Raw genomic sequence first — 15,353 nt, forward strand, 5'->3', positions numbered from 1 at the left:
AAGGATAAATATCAAGTAAACAAATTAATGAAGGAAAAAAAATAATGAAAGGAATGTCAGCATTTTTTGGTAAGAGAAGAATCCAAGGTACTGTATAAAAAAAAGGGAGAAATCATTTTGCCCTTTCCCAATGGCCAGAGTGTTCATGAAGAGATGAAATTTCAACAGTTACCTGAATAATCTTAACAGATTACCTGGTGAGTTAACATGAAATTAATGAATATATAGAAAACAGAGCATTCCAATACAGTGTAAGACTTGAGGAAAGGCTTAGAGAAGGGAGAAAATGATTGCTTAAATGGATTTTGAATACATTTTCTGGAAGAATATGATCTCAGTGAAGAATTAAGATGTGAACGGCTAGACAAGTCTAAGATACAAGTGCTCTGAAGCAATACTCTTCTGCTGAGCTCCCCAGATTAGTCTTCCTCAGGTAGTGCATATGACTAGTGAAGAGTCTGCCATCTCGTAGCTGAGGGCATGTTTATCTTGACATTTTTCATGGTGTTGTTAAGTCAACTTTGTCCTCTATTCTTTTTTTTGATTTTCCTGAGTCAGCTTAGGGTTATCTAACCACTACACTAGTATTGGGGATAGGAGCTCAGAAAAAGAGACAATGCGAAACTGCTTAGTTTCTAAAAGTAGTCATGGAGATTGCACAGGGACTGACTTCCTGAGCTGCGATCAACATCAGTGGCAGCCAAAGGTTGACGTGGGAAAATTTGTCCTGGATGCTCTCCCTCTTGGCCTGGATTCCTCCTGACCTTGCCTGCTTCTGTAGCTCTCTGACCTTTCTTGTCCAAATATTTTGTTTTTGTTAGGTGAAATTTATTCCAGGGACTTTCTATTAAAAAAAAAAATCCTGTCCCATGATCAACTGTGAATTAAAAAAGAGAGAGAGAGAGAGATGCCTGATTTCTTCCAAAATCTTTGAACTTGCCAGTTTAACCCAGTAAGAGTCAAGGGATAAGCTGATTTGATGTGGGATTATTAACTATCTATCTATACACACACACACACACATTCAGAATTCTAATATATTTCTTGACTTTAGCTGTTCTTGATATAGGTAAGACAAAGTAACAGTAATATTTTAAGTTTATAATATTCTAGGAAGAGCATTTGGTAGTGGTATGGGGTGCTTGGGCTCATCCCTGGCTCTCTATCTACTTACCAGCTGTGTTACTCAACCACAAGTTATTTACCCACTCTGTTTTGGTTTCCTTTTGTGTGTTTGGAAGAGAAAACCAAACCAAACCCGTTGCTGTTGAGTCGATTCTGACTCATAGCAACCCTATAGGACAGAGTAGAACTGCCCCGCAAAGTTTCCAAGGGGTGCCTGGTGGATTCAAACTGCCATCCTTTTGGTTAGCAGCCGTAGCACCTAACCAGTATGCCACCAGGGTTTCCTTTGGAAGAGAGGGGCTCATAATTACACTTACCTTATTTTTAGATGGCATAGTGGTTAAGAGTTGGGCTGCTACCTAAAAGATCGGCAGTTCAAATCTACCAGCGTCTCCTTGGAAACTGCACAGGGTGGTTCTACTGTGTTCTATAGGGTCACTATGAGTCGGAATTGACTTGACGGCAGTGGGTGGGTTAGATGGCTATGGAGATTAATCAGTGCATGTAAAGCACTTAAAGAGTGCCTGATACACAATAAGTATTGCTTAGCTATGATCATGAATTTTATAATGATTATGAATGAGATTTAGAAGGTATGATCCTAAAGGTAGGACTAAATTGAGTTAGCCTTGGTCTAAGTTTCTTAAGTGGTTGAGCAATTATTAAATCCCTTCTGCCAACTATTCTTCAAACATCAGAACATATTGCGGATGTTAGCAGAGGCAGCACTTCTGTTTTAGCACGTTCCATGAAGGCCAAGGTGCTCCAAGGCTCAAGGCAGCCTAAGAAACCATATGAGAATTCACAGTAAAAAAATGTTTACCATTTCCCCAGTCTACTGATTCTAAGTTTTACTATGTCAGTAAGTGGTCTTGATAAAAGAAACTCTAATATTCACAATTTTCTGTAGTCGCTTATATGGTCCCTTCAACTAAACACTATATATTTTAGGAGATAACACCTTTTTGAAGAGTAATTATTCATAAACAAAATGTTAAAGTCCTTTTCTTCTTTCTCATTGTCAGCGGTGTCCAAGTAGTAACTGAATTGACAGAGAATATTTTATAGTCAGTAAAGTCAGAAAGTTCAGAAAGTGGACCCTAAATTTCTATTACTTAAGGAATACTTCCAAACACATGCGAGAGAATCAGAAAAGTGGGTGTCCTGTACATACACTTCTATTGAAGCTTGTGAGCAGTTTCTGGCCACAATCACATCAATAATGCACGTCCATAGGCAGTTTACCAGGTTAAATGGCTTTCACTGTAATTGCCAACCTGTTACCCTAATAGTAATTCCAAGGAGGAGAATAACAAACAAAAGGGGCTGCCCAGTGTGTTACTGCTGCCTATAAAAACAAATAGGATCCTTGGGGTTTAATTACAGAACTTCTAACTACATCTAAAGCATGCTAATGTTAAAATGGGAACACCGGACATCTGGAAGATGAGCCTGGATTTGGTCACTTGCCTTGGGGAGACTCTATCCACAAAATTGTGACTGCCCAAGTGAGCAGTGGTGCACGCTCTGAGAGTTCACACACAGGCAGAAAGGACAGAGGTGACCGTTAGCTGGCCTACAAAGCACAGCAGTTCAGGTTATTTAAAATCCCAAGGAATCTGGGGTGATGACTGGCCATGACTGGCTTCGTCCCTAATATACAAAGAACATGTAATTTAGAATGAAGAGCAGGAACAGGAAAAGTTTGTCCTTGGCAAGAACAAACACGGCTCCTGAGAGATGTGGCAGTCACTTCTGTAGAGATTTACAGCCTTCGAAACTCTATGGGGTTGCTGTGAGTTGGAATTGACTTGACGGCAAGTGGGATGGGAACTCACAACTACAGGATGTCAATTGGCATCAGAGAATCCTAGGAAAAGAATGACTGAAGGGCCACCTGTGGTAACACAGGTCTCTCACCCAGTGAGAAAAGTAGGAAAGGATTATATACAGCGAAGGGACAGACGGCATTTGATAGAGGGCATTGCGTACCATTTTATCTTGTCCCTCTTCCCTACCACTGAGGCCAACAATAACATATATGTATGTATATGTATATGTATATGTATATGTATATGTATATGTATATGTATATGTATATGTATATGTATATGTATATGTATATGTATATGTATATGTATATGTATATGTATATGTATATGTATATGTATATGTATATGTATATGTATATGTATATGTATATGTATATGTATATGTATGCCCTGGGTAATGCAAACAGTGTAGACTCAACTACTAACTAAGATTGGTGATTGAACCCCTCCAGTGGTACCATGGAAAAAAGGCCTGGCAATCTGCTTCTGTAAAGATTACAGCCAAGAAAACTTTATGAAGCAGCTCTACTCTGTAAGCATGGGGTCGACATGAGTTGGAATCAACTCGAAGGCAACTGGTTTCTGGGTGTATGTGTATGCCATGGAGTCGGTTCTGACTCACAGAGACCCTATGTGCAACAGAATGAAACACTGCCCAGTCCTCCGCCACCCTCACAATCATTACGTTTGAGCCCACTATGTCAATCCATCTTGTTGAGGGTCTTCCTCTTTTTTGCTGACCCTCTATTTTACATATAGGACCCTTGTTTCTGTTTTTTCTTTTTTCCCCCAAAGCTATAAAAAAAAGTTTTTTTTTTTTTGGTTCATTTCTTATATGGTTTTAGGAATAAGTGAGAAAATGGCCTTCATTCTTTATATCAACTCCCACCTAAACCTAGTTTTACGTCATTTAGGAATAAAGTTTCAGGCTTCTTGGCACATTTTCTATTCTCTCCATAAAAAGATAATGTCAGTATCTCTAAGTTACTCAGTATCCACTCTGTATGGCATAGGAAAAATTTAAGTTACACAATTTAAATTACTCCAAAGTAAAACTCCTTAAAAACAGAAAGCACAGCTTAAGTGTATATTCTAGAGGCAAGAGTAAATGGCATGGAAAAGTGGTAGAAGGTTAGTTGAGAAGGCTTAATACTTAGATCTGGCAGCCCGTTGCAGTTTACACACTTTCCTCAGGAGATACAGATCAGGGGGCGGGGAGGCAGGTGTTTGTCAAAGAGTGAATCAGTTCATGAATACTCAGCCATGAAATGGAAAATCAAAATGAAATAAGTATGACTGTAACTATTTTGGTCTATTAATATTCAAATATTAATACCTACTTTCCTTTGAGAGGCATTACTGAACATTTACTGACAAGAGAAAAGGAGAGTCTGGGAAGTGGAACACGTTTAAGAAAGCATTTAAACAGGCTGGAATAACATATGGTTTGCTTAACTCAAGGTAATAATCCACCAGTTAAAATAAGTTCCCCATCTGAATGTGTCTTCTCGTTTAGGATCCCAGAAAATATTTCCAAAATGCATTACAACTTTTCATACAATTGACACATGGTCCTATTTTCCAAAGACTTGATTTAATATTTGAATGCAATGGTATTTGGCTTTGTTAGTATAGAATATTTAAAGTTAAAAAGAAAATACCTTAATTTGTTTATGCATAAGCCCATTAAAAGAAACGTTTCTAGGGGCTCTTGTTATGTTTATTCTCTAGAACATAACTTATCTTTGATGTGGTACATTAGGTTTTAAAAAGTCATTCCCAAGCTGAATAATTAGAATCTGAAAACAAAAGCTATTCTTAGAGTACATTCCACATAGAAAGCTATCCACATGATGCTTGGATTCAAATAATTTTCTTATAAAACTTTGTTATTGTTTGAGGTCTATATTCAGAGTGGCAATTTTTGTTTTTGATGATTATTCCATCCTGAAACAATTTCCCTCCTGCCCAATTATACTAGAATTAGGAGCACATTTATACCTGATGAGGCTTAAACTTCTCAACCGCCTGATTCAGAAATGAAGACCTTTGGTGGTTTGTTCATTTTGTCTCTGTGTAGAAAGCTCAGAAGAAAACAGAATCAATTCCCTTAAGTTTTTCTGGAAGAGGAAGGTTGCTTTGATCTTAGCATGTTGTGCATTTTTTATTGGCTGTTGAATATAAAAAGCTGTAGCCTCATCTGGTTTTTCTGCTATATTTTCGTATTGCAAATCACGTAATGCCTGCCTTCCAATCTAACTTAAAATGCCAAGGTCCAAAATATCTGTTCAGAATTGATTCATCATTGCAGTTGATAGATTTTGATAGAAACTTATGCAGTGGTTTGGTTAATATTCTGCAGACTGTTAAGTATAGATTCATGCAGTTCAGACCACGAGTTCCTAGATAGAGAGAGACACACACTCATGCTATATTACAGATTCTTCTTCCTACCACTGCGAGAGGCTGTTTTAGCTAATGTAACAGCTGGCTAGGTTATTGCTTCTACAGTGTAACCCATAATGCAAAAGCAGCTCATTTCCAAACATATTAGAGCAACTGAAATTGTTCACTTGTCTCTTCTAGGTGATTTTCCTACAAATTTGTGTCAGTTGGTATCCTACTATTTGATAAAATCTTCATTAAATTAAGACAACTGCACTTAGTTAAATCTCTCTTATGTAGAGAATTACAGTAAAGTTACAGTAGCTGATTTGAGGCCATCATCATTAACTAAACACATGGTTTTAGAAAATGAATGCAAACTACAAAAATGGCATGGTATAATTAAACATCAAATAGTCCAAGTAATAAAAATCATAAATTAACTGCCTTTCAGTTCTGGTGAGATCCTTTAAATACTGTTTCACAACTTGAACATTGGTTCGTTCATCAGAAGAGTGCCTATCCTTAAAGTTTGGAAATGTCAGCTCTTCTGGAGCACCAATCAGCTGTAAAAAGTAATTGGCATCTTCTTGCAAAGTTTCAAATTTTCCTACAAAATCATAATTGATCAAACATGGATAGCAGAGTTTGCTGACCTTCTCCCAGTGAATGTCCATTCCTACTGGCCGGTGGGAATCCAGCAAATAGTGGATGAACTCTTTGAATTTGACTCCAGATCCATTATTTAATGCTTCTTCACAGGCATTGGGCCGATATTTCTTTATAATTGCTTTCCCAAATACTGGATGGTAGTAACTATTGGGGTGTTCAAATTTGTCCCTAAATGCTGACACTAATCTTTCCATGGGATCACGAACAAACACAGCTTTGGTGTAGGTATTTAAGCGAGTATATATCCCTTTTAAGTCAAAGCTATCTAGCTTTTTCAAGTGTTTCCCATAGTGGACAGCATTATGGGAGATGTTGTATGCAGAGGAGGCCAATCCATTTAGCACCATCAGAATTCTTTTCCAGTTGGAACAGCCAGCCTTTGGTACTTCACAATATAAGATTTTGTGTTTATCTTCTACGTAGATCCTGGATACCATATGAAAAAGATGTGATTGGGGACGACTCACTCCACCGTATTTCTGGCAAAACTCCTGAAGGAAAGACCTCCGTTTTTCTTGGGTTGCGTAAACGTTCTTCCATTTGTTGTCTTTGACTAAACTTTTATTTAAAGGGCTAATTTCCAGTGGCCAATTCATTTCATTGAACTTTCTGAAAAAGGTCTTAGTTCCTTGATGTTTTGCAATCAACTTTTTTGTTGATGACTTTGTGGTTTTACCCAAAGCTTGGTCCTTTTCTTGTGAGTGGCTGATCTCTGTTAAGAGTCCTGTAGGCCTCTCAGAATTGACTAGAAAATTTTCCTTTATTTTCTTTGGCTCCTCAGGCATGTGAAACTTGGGGTTCTGTTAAAATAGAGCAAGGAGAAAGGTTGGAAGCATATCCATAAACGTGGGTATACCAGATAAGCAACAACACATTTGTTTTAAAACACTATCAAGGGGAACATATTTCATATATGCTGCCAGAAGAGTTTAGCAATTCATGCTGAAGATATATTTTGTAGCAAGCTTCTTCATGGAAAACATAGCAATGAAAAATGATATCAGCAAGATGGAGATGATAGGGCCCTGGGTTTTCGTCCTGGCTTTGCCAGTAACTCTACAGAATGTAACTCAATGATTCTGTAGGCCAATGATTCTTCAGCTATTAAGGAGCGTGTTATCTTCAGGTACTGATTTAGTTAGTGCATCTGAATCTAGATAAAAAATGTAATGGTATTTGGATAGAATTTTTGTTGTTTTTGGGGTCATGTGTTGAAATGCACAGAATAGTCCAAAGTCATAAATTACATAAATTGTAGCAAAGTTAATCACAAAGTCCTGGAAACTATTTCAGTTTTTTAAAGAATTTTGTAAAAAGTGCTGTATTTTTCTCTTGGAAATGTTCCATTTTTCTAAATTCATTTATCACAATAATTTAAGAGCTATAACCACAGTAAAATAATTTCATTTTACATTTCCCAAGTGAAGAATGCAAAGTCTACTTTATGTCCTGCTATGTAAAATTGCATCAAAAGTAGGATGAAAATTTTGTTCTCTCGGCAGAAGGATGAATCAGCCCCTCTATCCGTACTCTTCATCTGACTCCATCCTTCCTATAGATCTTGCAGTGACTGGATAAAGGTAGAAATGGAAGATGGGGTTTAAAAGGTAGCATGGGGTTTTCAGGGTGGGATTTTGTCCTCTGATAGGGACAAAACTTACAAGGACTTTGGGTTTTACTCTGGGCGAACTAACTAGGGAGCCTTTGGAGGGTTCCGAGCAGAGAACTGACATGATCTGACTTACATTTGAAAAGAGTGAATGTAGAGAAGACTGGATTAGAGATACAAGTATATGGGGTTATCAGTATGTTATTGGACAAATTAATGAATAAATGATGTGCTCTGGTAACACATGTGGCCACCAGTGTAGAAGTGACGGGAGTAGTGGGGAAAACTCCCTAGAGGGTTAAAAGAATTTTTTTTTTTTTTTTACCATTGTATCCCTAGTGTCTAGAACTGTGTCTAGCATATAATAATAAAAAAAATCCAAACCCAGTGCCACAGAGTTGATTCCGACTCATAGCGACCTTATAGGACAGAGTAGAACTGCCCCATAGAGTCTCCAAGGAGCGTCTGGTGGATTCGAACTGCCAACCCTTTTGTTAGCAGTCATAGCACTTAACCACTATGCCACCAGGGTTTCCAGCTCTCAAATATTTGTGGAATTAATTAATTAATTAATGGAATTAAATCTTCATGAATGATTAGAAAGTTTCCAGGCTAGGGGTATAGGGAGCTGGGCAGGGCATTCCTAGCAAAAGGCACAGTAAAATAAGCAAAAGAGCTGAGGAACAAAGCAATGTGGTATGGGAGCCAATCCCAGGCATCATGTGCCTTCTACCAGCTGAGCTTTAAGGGGGCTGCTTCCTTCTACAGCAAGAAGATTGTGTGAGTCAGCTCATGCCTTTCCCAAGTAGATGATATTTCATTTTCTTGACCATTGGCCCATCAGGCCAGAAGATAGAGAGGTATTTTCCTTTGCATTTCATTGCTGTTTCCAGGACACACCCTCAGCAAAACCTCGTGCTCCTGTGAAGCACTTGCATCCTGCTGAGCCTTCCCTTCCCCTCTTCACACTGTCACCTGCCTTTACCACAATGTCTTCGCCTTACGCACTGAAGACTTTAGCACCTAACTCAGACTTTGCTCTTCGCCCTACTCTTCTCATTACACTTAATGACTCCAGCACCCAGTAACCTTGCAGTTTCTTGACCACCTCACCTCTAACAATTTTTCCCCACTTCACACAGACCTTGCCATCGCTAGTCTGCACCACCTCCATCACCCCTGACCACCATTGTCTAACCTCCCAGCTTGTTGTTACTTTCAGTTTTGTAGTTTCTTGACCACGTTTTCACTGTTATAAAGACTCTCGGCAGTCAACATGGCTGGTTCTTCATCCTTTAGCTCTCAGCTAAAAAGTCACCTCCATAGAAAGGCTTTCTCTGTCCTTCCTAGGTTATGCCCCCTCTGAGATTATGTCCCACAGTGCCCTGCTTGCTTTCCTGGTAACATTAACTGTCATGTGAAATTACTTTACTTCTGTGTTATGTTTTCTCAACCACTCCAGCTCCATTGCACTAGAACATGATCGCAGAGGCCTTATCTGTCTTGTTCTCTGTTGATGCTCTGGTGCCTAGCACAGTACTAGACACATGAAAGAGGCTGTTGTTGCTGAGTCAAGTTGACTCCGACTCATGGCAACTCCATGTCCAACAGAATGAAACATTACCTGGTTCTGCACCATCTTCATGATCACTGTTATGTTCATGCCCGTTACATAATAGGTGTTCAATAAGTAATTGCTGACTGAGTAAATGTGATTATAGTTTAATGATGGACTTCCAAACAGTTGTTTTAGGACCTTGCTGAAGAAAAATAGTGTTAACAAAAAAGGTCATGGTTAACCTAAGATAAATAATTCACCAATTCTCGTTAAGGTCCTGAAAATCTGTATTCAAACAAAACTTTGGCAGAAGAGAAAACAAATAAAACAGACACATGTTGAGCTGCTCCGGCTAAAGTAAGTGTGGAGAGTGTAGAGCCTTACCTGCCTGTCACATCAGATTGGTTTAAAGTCATTCAGTGCTGACTCGGAATACCTGCGGGGCTTGCTAGCTATTTGGATTCCCAGGCCTTGCTGTGGACACACTGAGTCAGAATCTCGGGGGATAGAAACTCTCCAGCTTAAACAAGCTCCCCAGATACTCTGTAGGCAGTAGGTGCATTCAGGGATCACTGAACTACAGCATAGTAACTGAAAGTAAAAAAAAAAAAAAAGGGACAAGCCCTGAGAGTTCATCTTACACTATCCAGGGGAGAAACACACCAAGATGGTGCATGTGAATATCATAGTAAAAAGATACAAATACCTGGTTGCACAGCAGGGATGTTACATCAGCTCTCACATGACCCAGATGAAATATGTTTCACGTTTATCTACTTCCTTTTACTGGAAGTTCATGTTCACCAAGAAACTTTCTAATCATTAGTTTGGCTAGGGAGATAATTGCATGAGGGAAAGGTTCGTCACTGCTTATAAAGTAGACTTCAGTCTTGTGTTAGTTTATTAAGTGCTAGTCAGTTTCCTCAACTCTGTCAAATTGAAATAATGTCAAAGGGTTAATTCTACCAAAGTAATGCCATCTCTAAAGTCTTCCAGTTGGACAGCTATTAGACTTTCTCCCAGCAACACCCTAACTTCATCATCACTTACCTCATAAAAATCTTTGTTAGGATGTATAGATAAATCCCTCCACATACCTACCCAGCTCCATTTCCTTCCAACTACAGAAGAGGCTTTCCATGAATGAGGAGTGTGAACTGCTCAAATCAAAGTTAATGGCATTTTAAAATTCAGGCTACGCTTCCCCAACTATTTTTCTTGGAGCAAAATATAGAACTTTGATATTTAGTTGTCTTATAGTGAATACCAATATCATCATCATAATGATAATAACAAGAAGAACAGCAACAATGATAAGAAGAGTAAAATCTTCCATCTCAGTTTTCCTTTGGAGTACTTCATTCTGATGGTCCCTGAAGCAAACACATCCAAAGCCAAACCATTACCAGGATAAGGTTCTTGCCTCTCACTGGTCAAGAATGAGCAGGTAAGGCACGTAGAGTTTTCCACACGAGCAAAGCTTTACTGAAGAGGCTTGCAAGTGGAGACAAGGAGGGCCTAAAGCAACACTTACCCTCCCTCCCCCAGAACAAAAGACCCACCCAGGTTTTCAAAAGTTCTTGGGCAGGAAAAGATTCATGTTTATTTATTCATAGGCAGGGATATGTTAACTACAGTGCTTTCGCAGCGCAGCGTCTTTCTAAGATGGCTCCTGTTCTGGAGGCCTCTGGGATTTGTAGCAGGACTTATTATGGGGTGTCACACCTGCGCAGTCTCTTGCTCCCTGAGTTTGATTCCCCGGCTACTGCTGCTACTCCTCACTGCCATTGGTGGAAGGTCACACAGTGGTCACAGGTGGATGTTCTGTGCATGTCCCTGGGGCTGGTTTTATCCAGCTGTTTCTGTAAGACAGCTTTAAAGAAGTTCGTGGGCTGTTTTCTAATACCCTGCCCCATTGTTCCAGGGAATGGCTTTGTTTCTGTGCCCTGGCTCATTTCCTGTACTTTGCAGATTTGGGGAGCCCTCTGTTCCCTGTCTTAAAACTTACCCTGCTCCCATCACAACTGGTTCCTCCTTACTTTTTTAAAAATTTTGAAATGATGCAATTACTTTCTGCTCACCAAGTCATGAAATCTGAGATGGCTTTAGCAATCAGAAAGTAAATTGGTCATTTTACATTTCATTCTGTCTCTTTCATCTTTTTAAAGTTTATTACCTCTTAATTGAATATTCTTTAGGGTCCTTCTAATTAGTCTCCAGGCAAATTATTACCAAGTCAGTTTTCCTCAAACGTTTTATTTTTTAATTCCTCAAAACTGTGGACCGGTTCCATAATATAGAAGTAAAGTCACGATTCCAAAGCTGGCACTGTTGGGTCTCTTCTAACTTTTGTGTTCCGCTGTCCCCTGACATACACTCTCTTCCACTTCCTTCCATCCTGGGCTGTCAGCATCCTTTACCCATTTTCTCCCCTTTTCTGGGCACGTTCCAAACCTTCTAGGCTGATATAAAATCCTACTTCCTCCAGGGAAACCACCCAGGTTTCCATCGAGTGACTTGAGTGCTTTGTACCACCTAAAAGGAAAGTAATTTTTTTCTTGCTTACATACCTTTTGCTGTTTGATTTTTTACTGGAGTAACTCTTCTATCACCACCTAAATTGTAAGCTATGGCAGAGAGCTATAGTTTTCCATAAATATCTTTAAGGAGTGGGTGTTATTGCAAAGTTAGTTGAAATATATTGTAGCCAAAGATGAAAAAAAAAAAGTATTCAAAGACCAGAGCTTGGTCTGGACCCAACCGTGAGTTTTAGGAACAGGTTTGGATTTTCAGTGTCTCCTGAGAAGAACAGGCGCCATACAGAAGGCAGGGCTCTAGAGTGGGTAAGGGCACAGACTCCTGGGGTAGAGCCTCGGCTCTGCCCACCCGGGATGCGGGATAATGAGTAAGTTTCTTAGCCTTCTGAGACTCAGTTCCTTTATCTGAAAAGTGGGGTTGATAGTAGTAAGTACCCCAAATGTGGCAAGAATTACAAGAGTTAATAGCTGGCACGTACTGGTTACCTGTTGCTGTCGAGTTGATTCCGACGCATAGCGACCCTATAGGGCAGAGTAGACCTACCCTCATAGGGTTTCCAAGGAGCAGCTGGTGGATTTGAACTGACTTTTTGGTTAGTAGCCATAGCTCTTAACCACTATACCACCAGGGTTTCCGCTGGCACACAGTAAGTGATATTATTATTGCCATCTTTCCGGGACAATTCATTCACTTCTGACTAAATTGAAACGTGGCAAATATGAAAAATTGTGTCCCGCCACCTATGTGTTTTTAATGCTGACTACAAATTTGTGCTGATGCTACCATTTCTGAGGGTGTCCCACACATTGGAGACTGTGTCTGTGAGGGAGCTTGGTGGGCAATTAACAAGCAAATTTGATGATGATCGTATTAGTGATTAGATGGTGATATTTTCCCCTTCATATCATTTACCTTTGACGTGTTTCTAGCTTAACTTCAGAGTATTACTTTTAATAATGTATCTTTTTTGATTCCACTTGAATCCAGAGATGAGTGCAGGTACGTTTCTTCATACTATCATGAAGACTTAGTTTTAATATGAGTCATGTTGGGAGTGGGCTGGAATGCACAAAAGCTGGTACTTTCTGGGAAGGCAAATCAGTGCTCTCTGCCTGGTCCCTCTGTGCTACTGCTATGACTCAGAAATCCTGATTCAAGACTGTGACTGCATTATATCTTCTTTCTAAGTTACACAGAAAAAATAAGGCTACTGTTTCACTTTCAAATTTGCAGATAAATAAATCAAAATAGACTTGCTAACATCACCCTGTAAGGCAATGGAGATTTCAGAAGTGTCTAATTCTCTAAATTCCAACCCAGTTTGCTTTATTTAGCAGAGCACCTTGCTTTTTAAACATAAAACCTTAACAAGAGCTGCAACTTTAAGAGAAATATATTCAAAATGTTTGGTTCTCACCCTTTTCTCTCTTAGGCCCTGTTTGCATGATGTCAGCCATGGATGTTGTTGTTGTTACTTACTGTTGATTTGGCTGCTGCTCATGGTGAACCCACACACAACAATACAAAACATTGCCCAGCCCTGAGCCACTTTCAAGATTGTCGGTTGTCCGTATGTTCTACTCCATTGCTGTGGCTACTAGGGAGCTCATCTTCTAGCACTCTATCAGATAATATTCTGACATGATCCACAGGGTTTTCATTGGCTAATTTTCGGAAGTAGATTGCCAGGTCTTTCTTTCTAGTGTTAGTCTGTAAGCTCTAAAGAAACCTGTCAAGCATGGGCAACCCTGTTGGTATCTGAAATACATACGGCACAGCTTCCAGCATAATAGCAACACACAAGCCATCACAGTATCACAAACTGACAGATAGGTGGTGGTAACCTTGGATAAAAACCCAAAAAACCAAACCCACTGCCGTTGACTCGATTCCGACTCGTAGTGACCCTATAGGACAGAGTAGGACTGCCCCGCAGAGTTTCCAAGCAGCGCCTGGTGGATTCGAACTGCCAGCCTCTTGGATAACAGCCAGAGCACTTAACCACTACGCCACCAGGGTTTCCCACTTGGATATAACAGGAGTAACAAAATACAGTCAACTATATTTGGCATGAAGTAAGTAGAAAAGGTGGATGCTTGACCATTGTAACTTTGATATTTCATTGGAATTTTAGACATTAAATAGTTTCAGGATGCAGTTCCTTAAATGCCAGGTTGGATTTAGTTTTCTAAAAATGAGTGGTTGTCAGCCAGCCAGCCTCTCGTCTCTTTGCATTTACGATGACTACCAATAACAGTATGGGGGTCCACGAGGGCTCTGGGGGAAAAGTTCAGGAGGGAACCCCGACTCCAATACCTTGTTCTAGAGAGGGCAGTTGCTAGGTACAGTTCTTGACTTTGTTTTCAGAAGTATGTTGAGGAAGAAGGAACTAGCTGCTCTGGGTTGGAAAAAAAAAACCTAAGTGTAAAGTTGTTATTACCGTTTTTTTTTTTTTGGTGGTGGGTAGGGAGAGAAGGATTGTTATGGGCATAGATTAAGCAAGCAAGAGATTTTCACAAGGAAGATGAATGAGTTCATGAAGTGATACCTGATATGGGAATCGCCAGAGGGTCAGGGAGTGTCAGAGGCATGGGTCAGCAGTGGAGGAGGGAATCAGGGTACTCCCACGGGATGACAAATGGAAGTGCAACGGAGAAGAAAGCTGTTGTGGGGCCAGGTGCATGGTGGCTGTGTAAGTCAGTGAGGTATAAAAAGAACATTGAATTTTGAGTCAGATCAACTAGGACCTCTACTTATTACTTGGGTGATTTTAAGATATTGCCTTTGTTTGTGTTTCCCTAGAAGCAGACCCTGAGACAAAGATTTGAATGCAAATGGTTTATTTGGGAATTTATTCCAGGAAACACTGGTAGGAGAGTGGAGAAGTGAGACAGGGAGTGGAAGACAGAGAATAAACAATGAATTATCAAGCAAGTTAGCACTGTGAGAATTGGAGCTTAATTCTACTCAGGAACTCTCAGAGCCAATGCAGAAAACGTGCCCAGAGTTAGCCCACCAAACCCGATCAGTTACTGGTTGAAGGCTTCTGGAGGAGAGAGCTGGCATTCAAGCCTGCCCCACAGGTAAGCAGAGAACAAAGACATGTTGAGTTGAGGGTATATGGGAAGGGCACAGAGAGTAAATGAACATTCTGCATTCCCTGCTTCTCATCTCTAATGTGGGAGCCCTAATAGCTATTCTTGGACATATTGAAATGGAAGTGATGGTACTTGGCTGCGATCCAGGATCCCTAACACCCAAATTCTGCCTTATCATAGTCACACTCCTTTTGGAAGTGTTCATGGTATGTGTTTTAATATGTACTCATAAAATAAGGCTGAGAAAAGGAACACCTTATAGCTGAATGGAACGCTAGCCCTATTAAGCTGAGCTAGACCACACAGATTGGCAAGAATTCTCTTGCCCAGAGCAGGCAGGCCTAAGGGCCAGCACTAACTTTGTCCAAGAGGCCTCTTTAGACCTTTTACTGAAGCTCATGTTAAAATCTCAGCCCTTTGAGTCTGATACTCTGATGGTAAGGAAAGTAGAGTCATTTAAAATATTAATTCAGTAAATGAAGTTATTGAAGCCCAGTGCAGTGTCTGACATATAGTAGGTTTCCTCTATACTGGGT

At 39.9% G+C, this 15,353-nt stretch overlaps 1 protein-coding gene across 2 annotated transcripts in view; it reads right to left on the bottom strand.

The window, feature by feature from the left end:
• Nucleotides 1–5,722: 5,722 nt before the first annotated feature.
• The window catches only part of CHST9 (carbohydrate sulfotransferase 9), a 259,567-nt gene continuing 249,936 nt past the window's right edge, over nt 5,723–15,353 (bottom strand). For both annotated transcript variants that reach the window (XM_049901387.1, XM_049901386.1), the window contains one exon: nt 5,723–6,814. In XM_049901387.1, the coding sequence (XP_049757344.1) occupies nt 5,723–6,814 (1,092 nt within the window). The remainder of the gene's footprint in view (nt 6,815–15,353) is intronic.

Source organism: Elephas maximus, chromosome 11 (genome assembly GCF_024166365.1).
Source record: "Elephas maximus indicus isolate mEleMax1 chromosome 11, mEleMax1 primary haplotype, whole genome shotgun sequence".
Classification (NCBI taxonomy): Eukaryota; Metazoa; Chordata; class Mammalia; order Proboscidea; family Elephantidae; genus Elephas; species Elephas maximus.